This window comes from Cardiocondyla obscurior, linkage group LG22 (genome assembly GCF_019399895.1).
Source record: "Cardiocondyla obscurior isolate alpha-2009 linkage group LG22, Cobs3.1, whole genome shotgun sequence".
Taxonomy (NCBI): domain Eukaryota; kingdom Metazoa; phylum Arthropoda; class Insecta; order Hymenoptera; family Formicidae; genus Cardiocondyla; species Cardiocondyla obscurior.
In genome coordinates, this window is record NC_091885.1 from 2869171 (window position 1) to 2894188 (window position 25018).

The following is a 25018-nucleotide window of genomic DNA, read 5'->3' on the forward strand; positions in this document are numbered from 1 at the left end:
AACAATAACATAGCGCCATTGATAGATTGTAATTTCGATTTAATAAAACATAATGCCAATATACTACAGAAAATTGTGATGTTTGATGCATTATATAATTGTAGTATTTTAACATGTTTCAGATCTCATCATATGTATAACTTATATATAAGATCATGATATAAAGATTAAATTACTTGTCTATATTTACATAGATATCAGTTCCTATAATTATTATTATGCTATTATTATGCTATAATGGCAAAATTTTTGATAGAGTTAAATTTCTGTACCCAATATGAATATGTTACACATGCTTGGCATACTTACATACGTGTTTTGTAAATTCCTTCATATTTATCTAACACGCATGCATATTTTTTTTTTTACAACCGAAGTCTCTCGATTACATTGTTCAATATCAGTACATATCTGTACAAGGTTTTTCATTATTACTAGGACAAACGTCCATTTGATTGGTATTGATATTAGTGTAACAAATGTTACACCAATTGCGTTATTAAATATATCACCGAACTTAAAGGAGGAACCTCCATTAAAAGATATTAAATTTTTTTTTTTTAAACATGCGTTAATATATAAAAAAAAAAAATTAAAGGCCGTTCACTGTGGGCGTAATATTATGGTAAATTTATCAGAAAAAAATTCTTAAAAAATTTTGTTTTCCGTCTTTTAATTCAAATTCCCCCATTAATTGATTTCGTATTAAATGTAAGCAATTAACATAATCTTACTAAGATGGTTCACTGTTCACCTGCGTGTCATTAGACATTGTTTGATGATTATTTTCGGTATTCTGTATAGGCACCTGTGAATCGGAAACGTTATCAGCAGTCCTTTTAGACATAAGTACGACAGGAGCACTTGCTATTGTTGTCTCTGCTCGTTGATGCTGCTTCGCTGATGACGATAGTGCTGTTTTTAATTTTACTTTTGCTTTAGTTTTAGCTTGCTGCTCCATACTATCGATTTCAGCCCAAATACTTCTCACTTCTTTGAAAAGCTAAAAAAAGAGAATAGTCCGAAAATTATTAATTATTATTTACGTACATCATTTTATTTCGGAATTAATATGTCCGAATATAATAACGCACGCGAAACATGCGCTCTGCAATCTCTAGTATAATAAAAAAAGTTCCAATTAATTAATAATTATCACAAAATAAATGAACTTACTTGATTCAACCATGTTTCATCTGCTAATAATTCATTTAATATTATTGTGGTGTCCTTATGTGGATCAGCCATCTTTTTATCTGCTACTCTTCTCGCACATTCCAAAAACATAAGATACTTTTGATGAGCGACTTTATTGTACAAGGCCACTTTCTTTTGACAAACACGGCAAAATAAAAAATCCTACGAAAAAAAGAAAATAAGTAAAGTTTAGTAAAAATTAAATCTAAATCATATTAAGTTTTATTCATATATCATACTTTTTCGTGAGGTATTCTTAAATCGGGCGATGAGCCTTCCAATGTAGTACCATTATATGGTTGTCCATAAAGCAAAACTCTTGCATAAATTTTTGTTTGCTGACAGCCAGCACACAATTTTCCCTTATACTCCGATGGTGGCAGATCTTTAAGAACGTTAACACATGGCCATGTCGATATTGCCGTCACAACACTTGGTTTCCACTTAGTCGTAAATAAAAGGCGACGTTTTCTTTCTTCCGTTATTTCATCGACAGTCTTAACATTTGATAAAAAATAATCATCTAAGCAATAATAAAAAAAACGTATATAATTATTTTATCATAATGTAATTTTAAAGACAATAATAATAAATAGTAATAATTACATAATCAGTTTTACATTACCTTGTTCTTGAAATATTTCAGTTAAAAAGTTGGAATCCAAAGCTTGTGAAATTAATGTTTGTATATATACTTCAAAATTATCTTGATATTTTTCGGTTTCTTTCATAGATTTATCGATATTCTCACTATAGTTAAATAAAAATAAATGTTGTAAAAACGTGTACAAAAATCTGTCGAAATTGTTCGACGAATTTTTATATAAATGCTCACCTGTCATCAAGGACCATCTCGTCCCTCAAAAATTCCACAATAGTTTCCGTTTTACCATGCTGCCAGAATTTCACCGGCACTTGTTGATAGATGTGACGATTTTGTGAAACCCATGCAGAATACTGCAAAAAAATAAAAATTACAAAATTAGATTTTATGCACTTCGTGTATTCTAAAGCGTTTAAATAAATTTTACCGTAGGTATGTTTCTGTATAAAGTTTTTCCATTAGATTTAAACGGCTGATATTTTTGAAGTAATGTTTTTCCATCTATCCTCCAAAGAGGAGGATCTTCTTCTTCATCCAAGTCCGTTTTGATTACGACAAATTCTCCAGACTGTAACAAAGAAAAATATTATTTTCTGTTGAATTCAATATTATAATGTTTTAATTACGCAATGATGTTATTATAAGCTTCTTGTGTAGCAAATTTTAAAATTAAAATATTAAAAATTACCACGTCATCCGAATTGCTTATCGAATGCTGCATGTAAAATGTAATAAATTATTTTTTATATTATTCATAAGACATGACCGATATATGTTTAAAGATTTTTATGGAATACGTTGTATACCTTAAATGGCGATATATCAATATCTTCGTCGCTGGCCGCTGCTACTAATTTTTCATCAATTTTGCAAGAAAGTTTGCTGGAACTGGAATTTTTTAAAGGTGTTTCATGTTTTTTCCTCGTTAATTTTTTTGAAACTACAGGTTCTCCAGATGAATAACCATCCTCTTCTAACATCTTTCTAATTTTTTTCGTAATGACGGGCCTTGAGCGTTTCTTTCTTTTCTCTTCTTCGTCTCCAACTAATTTTACAGCAGGTGTCCATGCTGGATCAGAATCGGAATCTACTTGTTCTTCATCGTTGTCGAAATAATCTATACCCTGTTGTCGATCTAAAAATTGTTTCACTGACGTTTTCTCTTTTGCCTTTCTTCTTGAAGTTTCACGTCTGGGAGGAAGACGTAAGGGATCCACTGTGCAAAACATAATTTTTTTTTTAAGAAATAATTTATTAACTTAAAAAAAAAAAGATTTTGTAATAATAATAAAAAAATTAAAAAATTAAATAAAATTTACAGTAAATATATTTAAATTACCTTCTTCAATTTTCTTCGAAGACTTTTTTTCGGTCTCTGCAGCTGCGGCTGCCGCAGCAGCTTTTCTCTTCCTATCCGTAGGTCCACCGGGCTTAATAGGACGGCCTTTCCTACCTTTTCCTTCTGGCTTAATAGTAACAACTTCAACATTACTTACGTTATTTACATTTTGTTTCTTTTCCGTTTTTTTCGGAGGAAATGGAAAATCATCGTCACTAGATCCATCGTCGCTCGAATCAAAATTTAATTTTTTTCTTTCCTTCGGCAACGGAAAATATCTTGGATCATTAGCATAATCTATAGCAGGTGTTTCTTTAACCGATTTCTCCTTTATTAACATCGGTTTTTCTTGTGATTTAACACTTTCATTATTAAGTGAAGCTTCCACAGGTTTATTAGGCTCGAGAGGTATATATGGTTTTGACCTATTCCATGTGGCCTTTCTGCCACCACGTATGGCAGGCGGCGGAGAAGGATCTCTTTCGCCTTGCAAAAACTTTAAATAACTTGTCATAAATCCTGTATTAGGATCTTTGTTGGGCCGTTTAAAATCTTTATTTATCTGAGTCATATTTTGCATCAGTTGCTGATCCTGTTGCAGGAAGCCTAATTCTTCTTCAATATTAGGAACGATTACTTTAGGCTGATCGTCTCTGATCTCTTGATTATAATTGGTGTTTTGGTTCGCGGTATTCTCACTGAATCCTATTGGTGTTATCTCAATCGACGATTGAAATTCGTGCGAGTGATGCGGATGATGTCCTGCGGGAATATGAAATGCCGGGAAATATGGAATGGGTGGCGGTGCGTGATGATGCGACACCATTAACGATTGGTGCTGATGAGCCGGAGTGCCTACAAAGTTATTCGAATGATGTAGCGACGATTGAGAACCGAAAGCGCTGGATGCGGTGGGAAATATCTTGGCGGTCGGCGGCGGTAAATTCCACCGTTCAAATTCGAAATAGCCATTTTGCTGCTGTTGATTCGCTGCGTTATGATGCGCAGGCGGAGGTATTCTACCGAGGTATTCCGTCATCGTTGTACTGCTCGCAAGTTCGTTAGACAACGGCGCGCCGTGTCCACTCTTTTCCAAAGTTTTCCGTTTTTTATTGACGCTATCCGCTTTTCGCCGTTCTTCAACTTGCTTTTGTTGTTCTGCCGTGCCAACCGAAGCGGCGACAGTATGCTGTTGCAAGCAAGGGCCTTGCTGCAACGTTTGTAAATTCTTTACAATGCTCATCGGATCGCCTCTACAGCTACTTAAATCTTGCAAAGCCACTTGATTAGACTCGAAATACGGTTGTTGCCTATCCACCGATACGTTCATAAGTCTTTGTACTTGCTGTTGTACCGGCAAGCTCTGTGCATTTATGTCACTAGCCGTCGTATTCGTACCAGTATAGATAGAAAATTTTCTATTACCGCTTGCCGCTTGACGGTCATTTTCCCAAGAGACCTGATGCTTCTGCGTTTGCGAGAATTCTTGCTGTTGCTGCCTATCGTACGTTTTACTCTCTTCGTTATAAGCTGTCTTGTTAATTTCCGTAGTACCCAGCGCTCGTGTAATTACTGACGAATAAACTACTTGTCCTTGAGATGCCGGTCTAGGAACGGTGACATCTAAAGGCGATGGTGGAGCAACTTGTTGAGTGACTCCGCTTTTATATGGCGCACCACCGTTAGTACTGCACTGATTACCATTGGCCTCGTGTTGTTGCAACGGTGATGGTGACGACATGGTTGCCATCGGACTGTTATACATAGGATATGCTGGACTTGGTACATGGCCTAAGGGACTAGCCTGCGAATGAGTCTGCAGAGGACTTGGACGTCGTGGAACAACGACACTGCAGTCGGGTCCGTTTTGCGTCGAGGTATTAGACGAGTAAGCAGAATCTGTCGAGGTTGCGGACTTGGATCTGCCCGGATGATGATATTCCGTATCGCTTGTTGATCCCGTTAAATAATGTCTATACGACGGATTCTGCTGCTGCTGTTGCGGCTGCTGTTGATTCAAAACGTGAAATGTTTGCTGCTGCTGAGGATGCGACTGCAAGTTGCTGTTAGACGATGTTCTCTGATTGCTTGTAAGCTTGCCGTTGGTGTTATTGCAATTAGTGGTATTGTTTGCAGTATAATTCAAGTTACGATTTTCCATGATGGAGAAACTGATCGGAGACGACTGATTATTATCTTGTGCCTGTTGCTCGTTTCGTCTATGTTCAATTCCATGGCTTGCCAAATCTGGATAAATCTTCGACTGCGCTTTCGTCTGAATATTTTGTTGAATTGAGGTAACAGACGCAGTTTTGTTAGACGGCGATGTAAAATTGCCATTGCGCGTTCCTTGTTTATCCTGAATTATCTGCGCGGATCCTGATCGCATCGGTGCATTCAAAAAAATCGTGGTCGATCTCGAGGACGGTTGCGATATTCTGTACTCTTTGCCGGAAGAATTGCTTGGTGTCGATACGATGCACGATTGCTGATGATGCAACGAAGATTGCACCTTTTCATTTTCAGTAGCAGACTGACCTCCATTACCAGTGCCTGGGTAACTATCGGTTAAAGTATCGGAACTAAAAGTTGGAACTTGATGAAAAAATGTTTGACTACTACTGACTTGCGACGTTGGAATAGTAGACTTTACGTTAACAGTAGGCGATTGAGATCTCACGCTGATTGACTTTTTTGTGTCGGCTGGGCAAGCAGATGCTTTGAAATCTGCATTGCACACAGATGGAGTAGTTATTTGCGATGCATTAATATTATTTATGGACTGCGTTGTACTAAAATGAGTATTAAACGTATTTTCGTAGCCGGTACCACCGGATTTAGTAGACGGTGGACCTGGAGACGACGATACAATGCTCTCGTGCGGTAAAATACCGAACGGGCTAGGAAGCTGCGTATTGTTTTGAGATGTCCAGGCTAATGTCGACGTCGTGGGTGATGTCGACGCTCCCTGCTCGAAAAATGTAGCTTGATGATGAGCTGAACTATAATTTTCTCTCAGCGTGGAAATATCGGATTCTGTCATATTTTGTTTCGTCACTGACGCCGCTTGTGCCTGTGCAAGTACTTGTCTATGTTGAGTAACATAATGTGCTTGCTTAGTATTTGGATGAAACAGAGGTGAAAAAACTTCGTAGCCCACGGAGGGTGGAGATAAAAACCCTCCTGGGTTAAAGGGGGACGGTTGACCTGCCAGAGTTGCTGTTGTATGGGCCGCTTGTAGAAGTAACTGGGACGTTGTTGTTGATGGCACAGCTTGTGTGGCAGCTGTTGCTAAATGATGAGATACAAATTCACTACTTGTCGTCGGCGTTGTTTGAAGTGTTCCAGCAGTAGAGCTGCCTGTAGTTAAACGATTATACGATGTGTACCATGGACCAACGGGATCCATTACCCAAGCTTGGCACTACAGTGCCTTGCTTGGTATATTATCAACAAATTCTTCTGCTTAGCAATGTTCACAATGTACTCTAAAATATTCTCTTTCATAACATAACTTTTACTAAAACTGCTCTATAATTATTATATTTACTTGATCCTAATTTGCATATTGGAAAACATATTTCAAGTAAATATACAGCCACACAAGAAATTCACTCAAACATCAAGATTAGCAGCATAGCGAAGGTTCCCTCTATTCTTTCTGAAAAGAAAAGAAAACAAAAATAAAGCTACATTGGTATAGAGGCAGAGTTTGACTATATTATGTATAAACTAAATATATAATTACCAATATCAAAAATCAACAGTTTTAACGGTTCCAAATCGTGTTCCTTACTTTAATGCAATAAGACAAAAATGTCGTTTAAGCAACACACGCTGTCACTCAAAATAAAGAGGAAAAAAAAAGAAAAAAAAACTAATACAAAACAAGTGACATAACAAATGTAAAAAAAAAGTAAATAAAAAAAAGACTATGTAAATTCACGTCGTAAAAACTATGACAACTCCTTCTCTCGACTCTTATCAATGTCGATTTGCACAAAGGGATCGCACAGCACTCCCACGATCAACCGATATCAAGCGTGATACACGGGTGTTGTGCGATAAAAGAGAAAAAAAAGAAAAAAAAGAAAAAAAAAAAATCGATCGCAACAAACGGCCGGAGGACGAGAGAAATAAAAACATGAAAATAAAAATAACATCTTGACTCACATTTTACACGAGATCCGGGATGAGGCACAATGGAAGAGTGCGGGCTGCTGCCGGGTGCGAGTGCACGCGGGGGTACTCGAGGCGTTCCTCGGCGCGTCGCGCTTGTGACACGCGTGACGCTTAACTAAGATCGGTGGCAATGGACGCGGGCCATGCACGTCCGGGTCCGACGACGGGACGGCGGGAAACAACCGCCGCATACTCGGCGGCGCAACGGCGACGGCCACGCTGTCCTGTCGGCGGGTGCGCGACCATACGGCGAGCACCGAGCGTCGCGAGGTAACACTATGCCTGCCGGGGTCACTGGGCACGACGACGGCGACGTCCCCTTGTCCTCGGCGTGTGCGGGAATACGTAGGAGTCTTCTGCGAGCGAAAAACGCGCGACGCGCGAGCGGTACCAGCGGCGACGGTCAGCGACAGCACCACTGGGTGACGAGCCGTGCTCACATGATTCGAGTGTACGTAGCGACCGTGGCGAGAAGCGCGCATTACGAGTACCGCTTGGCGCACGTCGAGGCCACGGCGGTAGTCGAACGCACCTGTGACATCGTTTCCTGCCTGACTACGGGGAACAAACCGCGCATCCGACACTCATGCTCGTCGCACACAACGTTAATCTCACTTCTCGTACTCCGTATCACTTGGTATCACTAATCGCTGATCATTATGACCATTTTGCTCCTCTCGATCAACAATGGGGACCGTGCCATCTTCCGTGCGTTTCGAGTAATTCGTCGATTGGCCCGCATTCCGATGTTCACTGTCAGTGGTCAGCACGCTGGAAACTTGCGGCCTGTCCGACGTGCCATGAATGAATTTTTTATTTACGAGTGCTGTAAGGATTGCCGTTTAAAAGTCGGTATACGGCAGAAGAAGCGAACGCGGCTCGTCGAGCTTATGCCAATTGGTGCCAATTTGTGCGCGAAACCCCCCTACGTCGCCTTAAGGTGCGATTTCACGGATCTAAGCAAAGCTGGCGTTGTACCCCCACTCTACCGCAACGCAAAGCCAGCGTTAAAAAACTAAAGCTAACGCCTGCTACGTTTTCATGTAGCGAAGCTGCGCTGGCTTTGAATAATTTGGCGTGACTTGAATCATAGCCGAAATTATTAGATAAAAAAAATGAATACCGAAGACAGTTTTTGGAGTTTTTCCTAAAACTCCAAAAAATTTTTTTTTAGGGTCCTTAGCCACTTCACAAGCCGGGAACTTCGTCGAGCGCTCCTAGCGCTAAACGCGCCTAGCGGAGGCGCTAAATGGGCGGTCGCGCTCTAGTGATAGCTGGTGATAACCGTCGACGGTGACCAATCGGGGACGAGCGAACGGTCGCGGGAGCCCATTTCCGCGTACGGGGTCTCCCGTACGTATTACGGTGTATGTTGCACGGCCAGAGGCACTCCGCGGATTGTTTACAAGCGCGCGCGCTCCGGAGTTCTCCCGCGTATGCCTGTGCGCGGTAAATACGACGGCGTGTGTCAGATAATAGCAGCCCGCAAGCTCGGCGTCGTTACGCAGCGTCGACAGCGTCGGTCGCAGCCGCCCGTGGATTTCCGCGAGGGATGTGCGCGTCGCGACGCGTACCCGCCAGTGACCCCCGTCGTCGCGACGCGATTGCGGGGCCCGCCGCCGCCGCTGCGGCGTAATATATACTGTGTGCATCGCACCGTGACCCACTTGTTGCGTCTAGGTTATGGCGTTATAAACAAAAGTATGCTGGGCACAATAGACGCGTCCGTAAGTCCGTCGTGAGCTCGAGCCACGGGCGAGAGAGCAGCTAGCCCGGGGCATGGAGGCGGGCCCGGGGCTGAGCCTGTTCCAGGGCTGCGAGAGCATTCATGTGACCGCGCAGGGACTCGAGGAGGACGAGGAGCAAGAGGACAAGAGACGACTCGACGAAGAGGTAACGCTCGCACTTTCGGGAACGATTGAAACGAAGGCGAAACCCCTCGGCGGGAAAAATATCGCTCGCGCGGAAGTTGTGCCCCCGCCTGCGTAGAATATTTCGCTGTGGAGCGAAAAGTTTCATATCGCGCTTCGCAAAAGAAAAACGAAAAAAAAAAAAAAAATGAGGTGGATATGGATAAACAAGGCCCACCGACGTAGCATTCCGTCGCAAGAACTTTTTTTTTTTCTTTTCTTTTTAAATACCGCTGTCTTCTCTTCTACGCTAGGATAATTATATGGGACTTAGTATGTAGAAGTTCTTCATCTGTTGAGCAATCTTATTACTGTAACAGATGGGAAAGAGCGGATAAAAGTTTATAATGACAAGCATGTGATTTGCTTGTCAAACTGCTGTATTATGACATGTTGACATGTGACAAATATCAATCAGAATTGTTTTTCTTTCCTTCTTTCACTGTTTTTTTGTTACATAAATGGGTTTACCTTTGATGATTTATTTAGTTTACTTGTTGGAAAAATCCTACTTGACATGGAATAATATTATATAAATTATATACACAATTACAGTAATCTCGGAAAAATTTTATAGAAAGAGAAAAAGAATAAAATTGTAATGTAATTGTAATTGTAAAAAATAAAATTATAATTGTAATAAAAAAAATAACTCTTTGTTATTTTTACAGATCCAGGATCGCTTGGACAAGGAATTTGATGATTTGGAAAATGATGATGCCAGTTCTGTCGTTAGTAGTCATTACCAAAATGACAATACTAGAAATGATATTGATCATACCGACACGATGGTTAATTCTAGTTTGGATTCGATTATGCTCAAAGATCAGGTAGCACATTTGCAAAAAGGATTTGACGTTTACAATCGAGAGGAGAATTTGAAGAATTACGATCGCGGGGACAATCTGAATAATTACGATTGCAATGTGATAACGAATCATAGATCTGATTCTGAGGTCGATGGTAGAAACACGCAAGTCGAATTCGATTTATACAGACAAACGGAGACGCCATATTTGGGTAACAACAGATCCAATGATAGTGATAGCGCTATATTAGAGACGTCGTATGAATTAGCGAAACCATCTGGATTTTCCCGTGAAATGCATTCGCAGCCGACTGAAGAGCACCCTCCATTCGGCGAGGGTTATCTTTATAATTATGAAACGCCATCCAATCATTATTACAATACTCACATACCCAAGAAATACTCCAAGAACGGTATTAACGACACGTATGAAAATAATGTACAAAGTAAGCAAATTCATGAGTTTGGCGGAGGCGATAACGCTACCTCGGATCACATGAATCATTGCTGTAAGACTAGTCCTAATGGCAGGCCAATAGACGATACAGCATACAAAGCTGCGGAATATAATAGCAAGGAGCAATTGGAAGTTCTTTATATGGTTAGAATGAAGGAAATTAGTCGATTGAGGGAAGAGCTGGAACAATTACAGTTGGAAAAAGAAAATGAGAAGAGTCAAATGAGTAGACAATTGATGCTGTTACAAGCGGACGTCAATGCGACTAACATATCGAAGAATGAGGCGCAAGAGGCATTAGGTGAGAAAATATACACGTTAACATATTCAGAACTTTCAAATAAATAATGACGTAAATTAATATTGTTAATTATATTATCAAATAATCGACATAAAAATTTAATAAACAAAAAATTATTTAGTTGATGCCAAGGCCGAAATAGCTGATCTACAAAATCAAATAAAATCTCTGAAAGAGAGAAATGCAGTTTTAGAAAAGACAAATCAAAATGTAAGATGCATTTGCATTTTAATTTTTTTTTTTTTTTTATAATAAGTTCATCGATGTTAACACAATTATTTTTATAGGTAACGGAAGAACTAAATATTGCAAGAGGCTCTGTCATGGATTTGCAACAAAAAATTGCTGTACTGGAAAGAGCACAAGTGTTGCAAACGAATGACAAGATACATGAAAAGTTTTTGAAACAAGCGCAAGAAAAACATGCGGTAGAGATGAAAAATATGCAGACGCAAATAGATGTTCTTACAGACAAATTAAATCTCAAGGTATTATTAAATTTTTTGTTTAAATTATATATGTACATAATATGTATTTTCCCTATAATTACATTTGCTTCTATAATTAGCTGTTCAATAAGGACACCGACAACAATAATGTTTGGGCAAGTCTTTGTTTGTTACTTTTGTAAAATGCACGAGATTATAAGAAATCTGTATTTTAATAATGTTTTATTTTATAACTTATGTTTTAACATTGTTATGTGCACAGACTTAACATTTATTTTTGAATACTACTCAAATATTTAAAATATATTTTTGAGTATAAGAAACTATTATTTTTATTAAAAAACTGCTTTGCATTTATATAAGTATAATATTTATAAGTTTAATTATAATTTATATTATTTATATTAATAGGAGACATCATGCGTTGCTCTTGAACATAAATTAGATGATGCACGAAGAGCACACGAAGCTCTCATGGTAGAGAAGGGTGACACCATGAATCGATTGGCACAAGCATTACAAGACAGTCAAACTCAATGTCGCAATCTTATGTCCACTAATAACGCTCAGCAAGTGATGCAATTGCAAGCGCAAGTAAAAATGTTGATCGAAGAAAAAGAAGAACTGCATAAAAATGCACAAGATTTGCAGGTAATTAAAAAAAAAAAAAAGGATTTATGCCAATTTCTCTAAGAAAAAGCTTACGTTAATTATAAAAAAATATTTTTTTTTACGAGATACTTATTGCATTAATTATTTGTAGAATAAACTGGAGCTAGCTAAAAACGATGTAGCACAATATGATTCGTTATTGGCTACTACTATGGAGGAAGAATCTGATTCGATAAAGCAAATGAAATTAGGCGAGCTTTATAATAAATCAAAATTGAAACCCGTTGATGATATCACGAACAAATTGAGAGATGAATTACATAGGTAAATACCTTTTAAATTAATTTAAATATACTTATTAAATATTGTGTTATCTTTTCTACACAATATTACTTTTGTTTAGATGTCTAGCTGGTCAAGCTGTAAAGAGGAAAGAAATAAATCGTTTGGAGAATACTTTATCACAGAAAGAAAAAGAGTTAAACAAAGCTTTGACATTAACTGACACGTACCGCCAAGAAGCAGCACAATATGCTAAACGAACTAACGAATTGGAGCAAGAATTAAGATCTGTATTAACAGATGAGGCTGTAAAAGCAAATGCTAAAATACAGAAACTCTCAGATCGTTTGAATGATATAAAGAAGCAATACGAGTTATTACGTGATGAAAAAGTAAATTTGGAGCAGAAATTAGAAGAAGCTCTAGCGGTTAATCAAGAAAAACTTAAAAAAGATCAGAAGACTACTGATCTTTTAATACATTTGGAACAGCAAGAAAAAGAAACTATCGATGAGTACAATAAAGAGTACCTGGAGATACACGCTAAAGCCGTAGAAAGAGTGAAACAAGAAGCGCAAATGGAAATAGTACAACTATCGTAAGTATAAGTACTTTTATGGTAGCTTTTTTAAATTATTCTATCTATAATTTAATAAAATTTTTTGTTATAAGTATGATTGATGAATTAGCGCAAATGTATAAATAAAATTTTTATTTATAGTGTACAATTAGAGCAAACGCAAAAAGAATTAGATCGTGTAAAAGAATTATACATAGATGTATGCGGAACAAAAGAACAATTAATAAACGAGCATAAAAATGAAATTAAAACACTTAAAAATAAATATGCTACAATGGAATCACATCAGAAAGACATTGAAAAATTGGAAAATGAATTACAAATACAGGTTAAATTGTGTAATAAATTAACTAAAGAATGTGAAGACTTTAAAAGCAAAATAATTGAATTGGAAAAAGATTTAGTAAATGAAAGAAGAAAAAAGGAAGATCAAGTGAAAAAAATACATTTAGAAATAGAGAAAGGTAAGAATTTAATAATATAAGACTAGAGGCAAAGTACCGTGTACAGAAAAACTGAATAAATGTCACAATGTTTGTTTTAATTTGATTATTAATATTCTATTTCAAGCAAAAGAAGAAGCGTTGCACGAACTGAGAAACGCTCACCCGAATCAAGAAATTAGTTTTCTTTTACCGGATCATTGTTCTGAACATCTAGAAAAAATTAATCAGGTATGCATTTTTATAAATTTTATATAACTACAAAATTATATGAAGAATTATGTCAAAGATTTTATTATAATTAATTTATTTAAAAAAAAAATTTGGTGCACTGTAGATAAAATTATTTCGTTCTATTATAGCTGGAAGAAGATTGTAAACGTTTGGAAGAAAAGCTTCAAGTCGCTATGCAAGAACAGAAAAAATTGTCTGATTATCAAACCGAAGTGGACGACGCAAAATTGAAAATAGCCCAAATGGAAATCACGCAGGAATCGTGGAAGAAAAAATACGAGAAAACTGTCGCCGAGAAAAAGGATCTTCTCACAAAAGTTTCTAAATTAGATTCGGAATTATTAAACTTGAAACGAAATGCTAAGCTGGAAGATTCAGATGATGTAAAATTAAAAATTGCTCGGTTTCAAACGGAGAATGAAGCATTGAAAAGTCAGTATGACAGTCTGCTCAATGAAAGAAACATTTGTAAAGAAAAGATCTCTGAACTAGAAACAGAACTCTTCGACATGAGAAAGAAAGTTAGTAGTTTCGAAGAAAAGTTACGGAAAAATGGTGAAAATGCAAAGAGTGAATTACAAAAAGAACTTTCTCGTTATAAAGATTTAGTCGCACAATTATCCAGACTAAATAACACGAAAGAAGGATGCCCGAATGAACCAACGGAGGAGAAGATACAACAGGTCGAGCATGATGTGCGAAGTAAAGATGAAAAACTGAGCAGAGTATTAAAGGATTTCGAGAAAATAAAAGACGAAAGAGACCAATTGGTATTAAAATTGCAAAATCAAGCTAAACAATTCGAACAATATGTTAAAAGTCAGAATAAAGTGTCAGCAGAATTAAATCTATCTCTTCACAGTAGAGGCGATAATACAGACTTCCAAAAAATGAAGGAGGTTATGGCAAAAGAAGTGCGAGAAGCAATGGAGCAGAGAGTAGCGAAGGAGCTAAGAGGAATCGGGGAAAAGAATAGAAAAGAATTAGAAGAATTAGAAGGAAAGCATAAAGTTATTATATTAGAACTGCAAAAACAGTGCAGTGAGAAAGACAAAGAGTTGGAAACTTTACGGAAGCAGATAGTGGTTGAGAAAATGGAAATCAATAAGATTATAGGAGCTAAACTACAGATTTACAATAAAGAGTTGCAAAAGCGAAGATTGCACATCGAGAAATTGAATGAGGATTTAAAAATAAAAGAGAACGAAGTCGAAGAAGATAGAGAGTTCATGGCAGAAATAATAGCTAAATGGCTTGCTGAATTAACAGAGAGTAAAGCTAAGGAGAAGGAGAAAGATGAGGAGATACAAAAGCTGAAATCTGTTGAAAGAAAATTGAACAGCAAAATCGAAACCCTGATAGATAATCAGAGGCATGTGAAAAGCAAGTATCGAAAAGCGAAAGAGACTGCAGACAATTACAAGGTGCGTATACGAGAATCAACGTTTATTAATTATTTTTCGATGTGATTGTGTGATATGTTTAATTTTCAGAATTATGCGGCAAAAAATAAAAAATTTGTATTACGGGAACGTAAACGTCTTGAGGAAGAATACAAAAAGGCCATCGAAGAAATACAACAAAATTTACTGGTGCACGACGAGCAGTACGATACGAAAACTAAGAAACCTAACCATCAGCATACAGAAAAAACGGAACAAATGCGACTGAAGTACAAAGATAAATGTTGAAGTACGTAATAAGTATTCTTTAAATATATGCAATATAGCTTTCCTCCGGTTAAGATAAAATGGTAGTTACAGAGGCTAGATACCTTTTTTTTGTCTTTAATTTAAAGCACATTATTGTACAACAGTTTATTAGCAAAGTTTTTATGTTAGGGACCAATATATGTAAGTAAATCATACAATACCGGTAAAATTATTACCGCGTTTGCTTGCCAATCTGGAGTCCCGACAAAGCGGCGGACTCTAGTTCTAAAGTAGCTCTAAAGCTATGAACATTTGAAGTACAATTATCTATAATAATTAATCGTAATATAATAATATGCATATTATTAGTCGGTAGGAAGAAACCATTTTATATTAATCAGTATCGTACAATAGAATCTCTATTCTGAAAAAAAATTATCTGGATCTAACACGAAAAAATATATGCAGGAAAAGCAGGGTTATTTTAGAATAGAAAAACATTCGCAGTAAGAGGGAACGGAATAGAGATGTTCTATTGTATCAGTTTTACAAATCTGCAAGACGAAATAGTACACAAGCTCGCGAACAAAAGAGAAAGCTTTAGTCACAGGTTTCTGCTGAGCATTATTATGACATAATATGCAAGACTGGATCTCTCTGGTGGATCTTTCTCTCTTTTTGCCACTTACGAAAGTAAGCGCGATAAAGAGAGAAAATCAAAATATAGAATAAGAAACATGTTTAATTTTCGCCTTTCCTCTTTCTCTTCTATTTCTCTCTTTCTCTCGCTCTATCTCTTTCTCTCTCTTTTTTCTTATCTTTCTTCCCTTCCACACCCTGTCTTTTTTATCTTTTCCCCTTTCTTTCTCGCTTAGCGAGTTGAAAATTATTTCACTGCTCTGTCAGTGTTTATTCTCGAGAATCAGGCTTCTGTTTTTATTTTACGCACACTAAAAAGAGCGCGTTAAAAGAAGCTGGAGTATTATCGAGATTGTACAAAGTATAATTAAATTTATTTTACATATGACATGTTTTGTAATTAAACGAAATCCAGATTGTATGCATAAAAATTAAAAAAAAAAAAAAATTATTTTAGGCAGCAGGACTGAATCATGAAGATCTTAAGTCTTAAATGATTAACAAAGTAACAATTAGATCTGAAACGTACGTTCGTACTTTTTTTAAAATAAAACTTTGACGAAACGTTTTGTCGTCTTGGAACGAACAAAGCGCTGAAACTCGATGAATTATCTCTCTATTAACCGATGATTTATCTTACACTTTTCTCTTTCTTTCTCTCTATTTGTCAATTTACATATTTTATTACGCAATTGTGTGCAATCTCAATGAATGGCCAATTACGTATCGGCTTTTAAGAATCGCGGAGTATAATATAAATCAAATTTTTGTGTATATCTCTCTTATATGACGATCTTGATAAGATTATTCCAACATTCGATACATTGCGTGTCGTACGTTTATTAAATAGGTAAACATTAGTTCACCAGCGTCACTGGTTATAGAGAAGTATTATTAATATTAATTAGTTATTGTATTTTTGTATGTAGAGTGAATTAATTTATTTTTTGTAATAAAGAATTTATGTCGCTGTCGAAATGTATTGCATTCATTTCAACAATCTTAATTTTATATGTAAAAAGTTCACGGCGTTAACGTTAAAACTTAATTTATATAAATAACCATTAATAATAATTAATAATAAAATAATAATTAAATATTATTTACGTGTATATTTTTATAGATAAATATATAAGGTCTATCATTATTTTATACAATTTTATATACAAAATGAATCTTAATATATACGCCTTCCAATGTTTCAGTACTTTGTCATAACAGACCAGTTAATTAATTTCAATTTTAATAGTCTGCTTACAAGGCTGGCTCTCCTATTAAGATTCACCTTGTATATTTATATATATATATATGTATATATACATATATTTGTATATGTACAACAGATTTTATACATAACATGTGTTATATATAATAATCTCATTTTTCTGTTTCAATGTGAAATCCGTTATATGAAATATATATATGGTTCAACGAGCAAAAATAAGCAAGCAGAATATTGCATTAAGGACTTGATCCGTTTGTTCCACGACACCCCTTATGTACTGATTTCGAGCTGCGCAGGAACAGCGAAGTCGAAACAGAGAGATTCTACAGAGCATGTAAAACGCGAGTGTGATCTAACAACGCGGAGAGAGAGGACGTGCGCTCAGTACGCCAGTGAGATTACGGATTTTCACGTGGCTGCCATCATGTACCTGCGGATGCAGCTGTTGCTGTGCACCGCGGCCTTGTTGTGCCGGTCGACGGTCCAGCTAACATCGTCGCAAAGCGGTCAATATAAATACGAGATCAAAACATTCGACGTGCGCGTGAGTTGCCGCACGTATATTAGATTAGAATTGACCGCGTTGACTGTTAATTATCGCAGTCATTGTTTGGCTCTAACTGGCCATAAAAATTTGTTCACGTTCATTCATCGCGAGGATGTACTTTTACTTCTTATGAAATAGCCAATCGAAGGTTATCGCTAATTTCTATCAATTATGAAATACTAATTAATTGTATATGAAGACATATACGAAATTTTTCGATTCACGGGTGTTTAATGCTTTGATTTTAAATTAATATCGTTGCAAGGTATTTTATAAAATTATTAATTTGATTTATTATATAAAACTAATTAATCGTAGAATAGTTACGACCTCGTGGTACCGGCCTAGATGATTAAAAACAAAGCGGCCTGGAACATATGTGGATAAATTGTTCAATCATTGCCTGTTCAATCATTGTCAGTAATTTCGTAATTTCTTTCAAGGTGGATCATTTTAGCTTCGCCATACAGGACACTTTCAAATTGAGATACCTCGTAAACGATACGTGGCAAAAGACGAAGGATGCTCCTATATTTTTCTACACTGGAAACGAAGGGAACATCGAAGCTTTCGCAGAGAACACGGTAAGAACGGTTCGCGATTTACGAGCGCGATACTTGATATTGTATTATTTACTTAATTAGTTGGAAAATACCGATGCCAAAAATGTGCGTTTAACGACACTTTTTAATAAGCTAAATATATTTTGCAGGGCTTCGTATGGGAAATCGCGCCGCAATTCCACGCGTTGGTGATATTCGCCGAGCATCGTTACTACGGCGAATCGCTGCCTTATGGAAACCAATCATTCGCGGACCCGCGGCATCTAGGCTACCTAACGTCCCACCAAGCTCTAGCCGATTACGTGGAACTTATTCAACATTTGAAATCGCGACCACAATATAACAATAGCCCAGTTATTGCTTTCGGTGGTTCGTACGGTGGTATGCTCAGCGCTTGGATACGCATGAAGTATCCTCACATAGTTCAGGGGTACGTTTTATCGCTAAATGATAATGATATCTTGTTTGTTAGTTAAGTCCAATAACGATATATCTTGACACATATTTAGTTTATACGATATATATCTGTTGTATGTATAAATTCAATTCAGAAAGAAATGCTAAAAATACTTAATATAAAATAGAAAATTATCTTATTTTGAAATAATAACGCAAGTTCGTCTAAATAGCGACTCGCACTACATGTAATATTTTTTATGTGTTGCAGCGCAATTGCATCATCTGCACCGCTTCTGCAGTTTATGAGCTGTGTAGAATGCGACACATTTACCCGAATAACAACTTCGGATTATCGTGCCGCTAATCCAACGTGTCCGGAACTTATTAAGAGGACGTGGAGTACGATAACTAACGTAACTTCAAATGGTAACGAAACAATTCTTTTCAACAGTCTGTCGACCAATTTTCTGATCTTTGTCATTTCTATGTTTTAGATCAGGGTAAAAAGTGGCTGTCAGACAATTGGAAATTGTGCGAACCGTTAAAAACCGCGGAGCATGTTAAGACGCTAAAAGATTTTTTGCAAGATGTCTACGTTAATCTGGCCATGGTTAACTATCCGTACGAGGCTAATTTCTTAGCACCGCTACCCGGCAAGCCAGTTAACGTAAGCATTTTACAATTGAAAACTTTCGTTCACTTCTAATGTATAAAATAATTTTTTTCTTTTTTTGCTGAACATTGTAAATTATTTGAATACTTATTATCACTTAGGTTTTCTGTCGACATCTGACAGATGCATCATTGACGGGAAAACCGCTGTTATCGGCACTTTATCAAGCTGTTAGTGTGTACACAAATTATACTGGTAAAACGAACTGTATTTCCACAACGAATGCAGAACCGGGATTGTTGGACATTCAAGGGTGGGATTATCAGGCGTGCACGGAAATGGTGATGCCAATGTGCTCCAACGGTATCAACGATATGTTCGAGCCGGCGAAATGGGACATTACGAGCTACAATAATACCTGTTTTAAAAAATATTCCGTGTCGTCGCAGCCTTATTCGATTTGCGAGCAATATGGTTGTAAAAAATTTCCCGGCGCAAGTAACATTATTTTCAGGTATAGAAAAACAATATTTATGAATTAAATATTTAAATCTTTGCGTAGCTCATATTTTTATATCAGTCTGATCTTAACTTTATTTTTAATAATATTCTTTACGTTGCAGTAATGGACTCCTCGATCCATGGACGAGTGGAGGTGTCCTGCGTAATTTATCCGACTCAGTAATTTCGATTGTGATGCCAGAAGCGGCACATCATCTTGATTTAAGAAAGACTAACGATAAAGATCCATACAGTGTTATAGTAACGCGTAAATTCCATCGATATTCGATTAAGAAATGGATCAATGAATATTCATTAAAATAGAAAACTTTACAATTTCGCGCGAGATGAAAAAAGCCTGCAGTAATTATCGAAAATTAATTATCTAACTGAAATTTATTTTGTTTATTTCTCAAATTAAAAGTACAAAAACAGAACACATACGCCGCGTTAACAATAAATACTCTGCACTGGCGTGAGTCGCCTTCTACTTATAACGTTAAATAAAGTGTTGGCGAAAACTCAATCAAAAACATACCAAGTAAAAGCCATTTTGGTATCACAGTAAATAATAAATGCACATATCTAAATGGGCCAGTCTAAAAGATCTATAAGAGTATAAAACATTTTTAGATAACGCGAAGATCCTCGAAATACGTTGTAAGAGTATTCGAATTTTCAGGACGTTTGCATTACCTAAAATCTTTTGTCACAAATCTAATATCACTATAGCACATAAAAATGGCTACTTTTCTATAAATATAAATTATAAATAAAAGCTAACGTTATCGCGATTATTTGACATTAATATTCGACATTAATTTTAAATATATGCACTGTATTATTTCTAGTTTATTCTTTTATCATTTTATGTAATTTTATATGCCAAGTTTGTCCGAAGGAATCATGTAGGGAGTATAAGCGAAAAAGACTGTTAAAAATACACAAATTTCTAACTGTAGAATAAAATTCCTTTGGAAAGAATATTGAATATTAAATTAAACCTATAAATATTTTTTAAATGTGACTTCATGATTTGTTACCTATACTGTATAGATGTAATTTTTTTTTTTGAAATTTTCAAGTTTTCCTCGTTCAACAGGTACAGCATTATTTTTCAATTTTTTTTTATGGACTCGTATTTTTCTACGTTATTAAAATGATCTCTCTTGCATATTGTTAACACGAAAATGTACTTACAATAATATTTCAATACACTATAAATGTGTTGCGATACTTTAACTACGTTATATATATTATAAATAAAAAATTAAATACTTTTGAATAAAATATCTTCTATGATTTGTTTTAAAATAATTAAAAAAAAAAAAAAAAAAAAAAAGAAAGCGTTTAAATACATCTCAAGATTTTAAAAGTAATACAAGATATCGCGAAACCGGGAATGAATGTATTACTTACTTAATCACATCAAGTCACCGATAAGAGTATATTGCAGATATCCTGTATGTTTGCAATCGTGAGCAAATGTGGACGTGTGCATCTCTGAAAAAATAGATCTAAAAAAATGTGAGAAAAGATAAACCTGTGTTAATTCTATGATTGAAGATCTTTGCATTTAATGCGGTGTACGTCGATGCGCGGTAGTTGGTCTGGGAACACCAGAACGACTTCGCACTTTCTTTGGTTGCACAAATGTATTGTCTATCCCAATGTTATAAGAGAGATATATGTTCGACATATCTGGCGGTATTATCTGTAAAAAGATAATTTTACACATGTATTTTAGATATATAAAATTGTACTCTCACTTTTCATATTAATAAAACAAAATGGTGAATAATCTCACGTCTTTATTATTTCCTGTCGGCGATGCGGTCTGTGCTTTGCGCATATTATTCCCAGTATATGCCACACACTTTAACTGCCATTCACCTATATCTTCGTTCCAGTGTACGTATCTTTCGATCATTAACTGTAAAATAATACAAAAATGTATTTCAACACATAATTAAAAAAAATATGTAAAATTTTAATTAATATTACTAATACTTTTTAGATTTTTCAATTGTCGTTCATTATTTTAAGTAATCTATAAACTTTAATTTAAATTTTTATCTTTCTTTTCACATATACCTGGTATTGAACAGGAATATATTGATGTATAATGAGACTTTGTAGCTGCAATTCTCTGCCAATTCCTCGTACACCCTCTAGAAGACCCTCCATCTCTCTTTGATGTTCTTGCTGAAGATCGGATAGTTCTGCTTTAACAGACATCAACATTGTGTATACGCGCGCTAACTTTTTCGTTTTCCCAGCCGCTTCTTCCTGAAGAGAGGAATACTTTTCTTCGATGTCAATGCGTTCCGCCTCTTTCGCCTTAATGGCTTTTTTTAACTGTTCTTCTCGACTCTTTCGCTGTTCAAGTTCAACCGCTGCGGCAGCTAACAATTGTTCTTGAGCCTCTGCTTTTTCTAATAAATTTTCACCACCTACTAATATTTTATTCTGTAAATTCTGCATTTTTTCTCGCAGAGCCTCCTTTTCAGTCCTGAAATTAGAACATTTAATCTTAAAATTGTTCATAAATTTTTTAATAATTTTATTAAAAACTTAAAAATAAACAAGTTGAGAAATCTGTCAATCCTGCGGTTTCTCGGCGCAGTTTCCAAAAATGCTCGAGGCGTATTAAGAGGTTAAGGAGTGTAAGTTCGTGACACGATCGGAGTGCCGTTCCCGCCAATTCTGTGTCAACCATTATAAAAGAGGCATGGCCACGGACTTGGCGGGAACGGCACCCATTACAAAAAAGGCGTGGTCAAAGTGTTGGCGCGAACGGCAACCATTATAAAAAAGGTGTGACTTCAGAATTGGCGGAAACGGCGCTACGGCCGTGCTACCAACTTACTCCTTCTAGCCTCCTAATGCATCTCGAGCGTTTTCGGAGACTTTGGAGCCCAGTGATGAGAATTTTAGCTCCGAGCAACATCGATGTTGCTCGGAGCCGAAGTGGGGGACAACGCATACACGTCGGCACACCGATGTTGCTCGGAGTTCGCATCACTGTCGGAGCCGAGAAACTCCGCGGTAAAATATAGAGCGATGCACTTTGTAGTTAAACAAAATTGTTAAACAAAATAATATAAATTATTTTGTTTAACATATACGTAGATATATTTATAATTAATTAGACTTTAATAAAAACTTACTGAGTTTTTTTCAGTTCAATGACGTCTATATCCACTGGACTCTTATCGTCTCTTTCGGCCTTATCAATTTTCTCTGTTGAATCCGTGTCTCTATCTTCCAGTTCTTCCACCGACAACATTAAACTTCTCCTACGTCGAGCTTTTTTATCTCGCTTGGTTTCCCTTGATTCTTCCGAATCTTCTGATTCATCTTCAGATTCTGACAGCTCCGCACCATTTTCCTCTAACTGTTTACGTAATTGTTCGATCTCGACTTGGAACTGGCGGAGCAAAGCATCTTTCGGATCCTCATTAATTCTCGCACGATTTTTGATATTTTTCGCACGGTTTGCGTAACGTAAAGTGCTTATAGTCTCGTCGTAATTTAAGTCTGCTGGACTAATGTTTGCACACTGCAATGCAACCGCGATTAATGATATTTGTCATAATTGTACATAAAAATAAAATAATTTAATTATTTGTAAAAGTAAATATTTTAATCTAGAATAAGTAAAGTAATATTTATACTGTATCATTTACCATTAACGTTTTTGAGTTTCCACCTAACGAATCCTGAAGCAATCTAGTCAGTTTGGAATTTCTGTAAGGCACGTGAGAGCTTTGTCCATCTACCAGCGCGGATATTACATTTCCCAAAGTGGATAGTGATAAATTAATTTTAGTGGCTTCGCGAAGCCGTTGTCCTGTCGCCTTCGTCTTACTCTGCCTTTCTGATCCCTAAAAGTCAAGGAAAACAGAACAGCATGCAGATGAAAAAACTCAGGAGTACCGCAAAAATTTTGAATATATGAAAAATATATTTTACAAGTTATATAAATGGCACATACGGCTAAATCCACTAAATGAAGCTTTCCCATTTTCACATGCTGCTCTCCGTCTTCACCTATTTGACTAGATTCGACCGTAATTGTAAATATCGCGTGAGATCGGGAACTAGACACATTCATGGCAGTAGCTCCGACAACACCTACGAGAGTTCAGAATTACTGTTCGTCGTTTGTATATATAAATTATTAAAATTATTACATGTCTAACGTACTAATCACTTACGATTTTTATTGCCGAGAGACATAATGCGATCCAAATCGTCGGCATTGTTCACTACATATCCACTTAGATCCTTCACGAATACTCCGATGTCCGGCCTTTCCTTTACTTCTAATCGTGTATTCTGGTCCTTACCGAGCAAATCTCGAACCTCCTCATTATAAATTTCTAGATATGTTGCACGAACGAGGAATCTATTAACAATAATCATTAATATATTAATGTCCAAGGAATAGCTCCTATTAAAAAAAAAAAAAAAATGTAACTAAATTAATTATTTTGTTTTTGATCGAGTATGTATATAATGCAATACTTTTGATTTTCATCGGCCTTGGCAATATGACCGAAGATATGAGCAAAAGTGTTTGGAATAATTCCTCTGGCTTGTGGGGAGGTTTTAGCACCAGACATGGTATAAGTTTTGCCAGTGCCAGTTTGCCCATATGCAAAGATTGTTCCATTGTAGCCTTGCAAAACCTTGTCCACTATAGGCCTAGCAGTTTCATTATAGATATCCACTTGAGTTGAATCGGTATCGAATACCGCGTCAAAGGAGAAGACTTTTGGGGGCTCTCCATGAGCAGCATTTGAATTCTCTATAGTAATATCAGCGTTCAAAGCATCCACTTCAATTATGTTCTTGCAGTGAGCATCAACTTCTTTGGTGCTCAGTGGCCGAACTCGCACCACCACCCTGACATTTTCTATCTCTCCCAGCTCTGTTGTGCTGTCCTAAATTATATGAATATGATAAATTTTTAGATTCACAGAGCATTACTTAATTCTAAATGTGAACCTTTTGAGAACAAACACTTATTGCAGCGGTGCTAAAAATTTTCAATGAAAACAGAAGTAAAAATTAGCTGTAAAAAAACAAAAAAAAACAAAAAAAAACAAAGCGTATTTAGACATTAGCCTGCTGTATAAATCTCAGTTATTAATATGTCACATAAAATATTACTGCGTGTACATATTAAATAATCAATAATAAATAGGCTGAGTCATGGAAGTTTTATTCCGGTTACTTGTCGACTTGATATCAGAAATGTCAAAGCTTGTGCGGAGTTATACTAACTTCGGTCCCCGGCATTGCGGATCCGTTTCTCTCCTGGCTTCCTAGCCTAGTCACATAAACCTATGCGTTTTTCACAGCATAATTCGCAAACGTTCGCGAAAAACGTCAGAGAACGTTAGAAGCTAGCAGACGACCTCGGTAAACAAATGGATCGATGCCTGACGTCCGCAGACATTACGCATGTACCCA

At 36.4% G+C, this 25018-nt stretch overlaps 4 protein-coding genes across 7 annotated transcripts; 2 read left to right on the top strand and 2 right to left on the bottom strand.

Annotated features, from left to right (window-relative positions):
* Positions 1-22: 22 nt before the first annotated feature.
* LOC139110987 (glutamine and serine-rich protein 1) lies at positions 23-8028 on the bottom strand. Of its 3 annotated transcripts, none has more exons than XM_070670985.1 (10): positions 7314-8028; positions 3141-6801; positions 2608-3017; positions 2490-2516; positions 2229-2369; positions 2033-2154; positions 1823-1947; positions 1437-1720; positions 1177-1359; positions 23-1003 (listed from the first exon to the last, which is right to left on the bottom strand). In XM_070670985.1, the coding sequence occupies exons 2-10, from the start codon at positions 6547-6549 to the stop codon at positions 734-736; spliced, it is 4971 nt and encodes a 1656-aa protein (XP_070527086.1). In that variant the 5' UTR covers positions 6550-6801; positions 7314-8028; the 3' UTR covers positions 23-733. The 3 variants fall into 3 exon arrangements, with proteins under 3 accessions (XP_070527086.1, XP_070527087.1, XP_070527089.1); XM_070670986.1 differs by lacking the exon at positions 7314-8028 and adding an exon at positions 6889-7200; XM_070670988.1 differs by lacking the exon at positions 2490-2516 and having other exon boundaries at positions 7314-8027.
* Positions 8029-8690: 662 nt separating this feature from the next.
* On the top strand, positions 8691-16667 carry LOC139111124 (centrosomal protein of 152 kDa). 2 transcript variants are annotated; one of them, XM_070671243.1, is made up of 12 exons: positions 8691-9215; positions 9904-10798; positions 10920-11008; positions 11086-11286; positions 11367-11402; positions 11659-11898; positions 12011-12183; positions 12263-12739; positions 12863-13185; positions 13292-13395; positions 13527-14822; positions 14892-16667. In XM_070671243.1, the coding sequence occupies exons 1-12, from the start codon at positions 9102-9104 to the stop codon at positions 15087-15089; spliced, it is 4146 nt and encodes a 1381-aa protein (XP_070527344.1). In that variant the 5' UTR covers positions 8691-9101; the 3' UTR covers positions 15090-16667. The 2 variants fall into 2 exon arrangements, with proteins under 2 accessions (XP_070527344.1, XP_070527345.1); XM_070671244.1 differs by lacking the exon at positions 11367-11402.
* Positions 16668-17236: 569 nt separating this feature from the next.
* LOC139111126 (lysosomal Pro-X carboxypeptidase) lies at positions 17237-20521 on the top strand. The gene is made up of 7 exons (XM_070671246.1): positions 17237-17458; positions 17905-18045; positions 18174-18454; positions 18692-18849; positions 18918-19090; positions 19198-19550; positions 19660-20521. The coding sequence occupies exons 1-7, from the start codon at positions 17339-17341 to the stop codon at positions 19859-19861; spliced, it is 1428 nt and encodes a 475-aa protein (XP_070527347.1). The 5' UTR covers positions 17237-17338; the 3' UTR covers positions 19862-20521.
* Klp64d (kinesin-like protein 64D) lies at positions 19919-25018 on the bottom strand. Its single transcript, XM_070671245.1, has 9 exons — positions 24830-25018; positions 24068-24486; positions 23758-23948; positions 23535-23674; positions 23227-23424; positions 22708-23099; positions 21632-22049; positions 21345-21470; positions 19919-21251 (listed from the first exon to the last, which is right to left on the bottom strand). The coding sequence occupies exons 1-9, from the start codon at positions 24842-24844 to the stop codon at positions 21114-21116; spliced, it is 2037 nt and encodes a 678-aa protein (XP_070527346.1). The 5' UTR covers positions 24845-25018; the 3' UTR covers positions 19919-21113.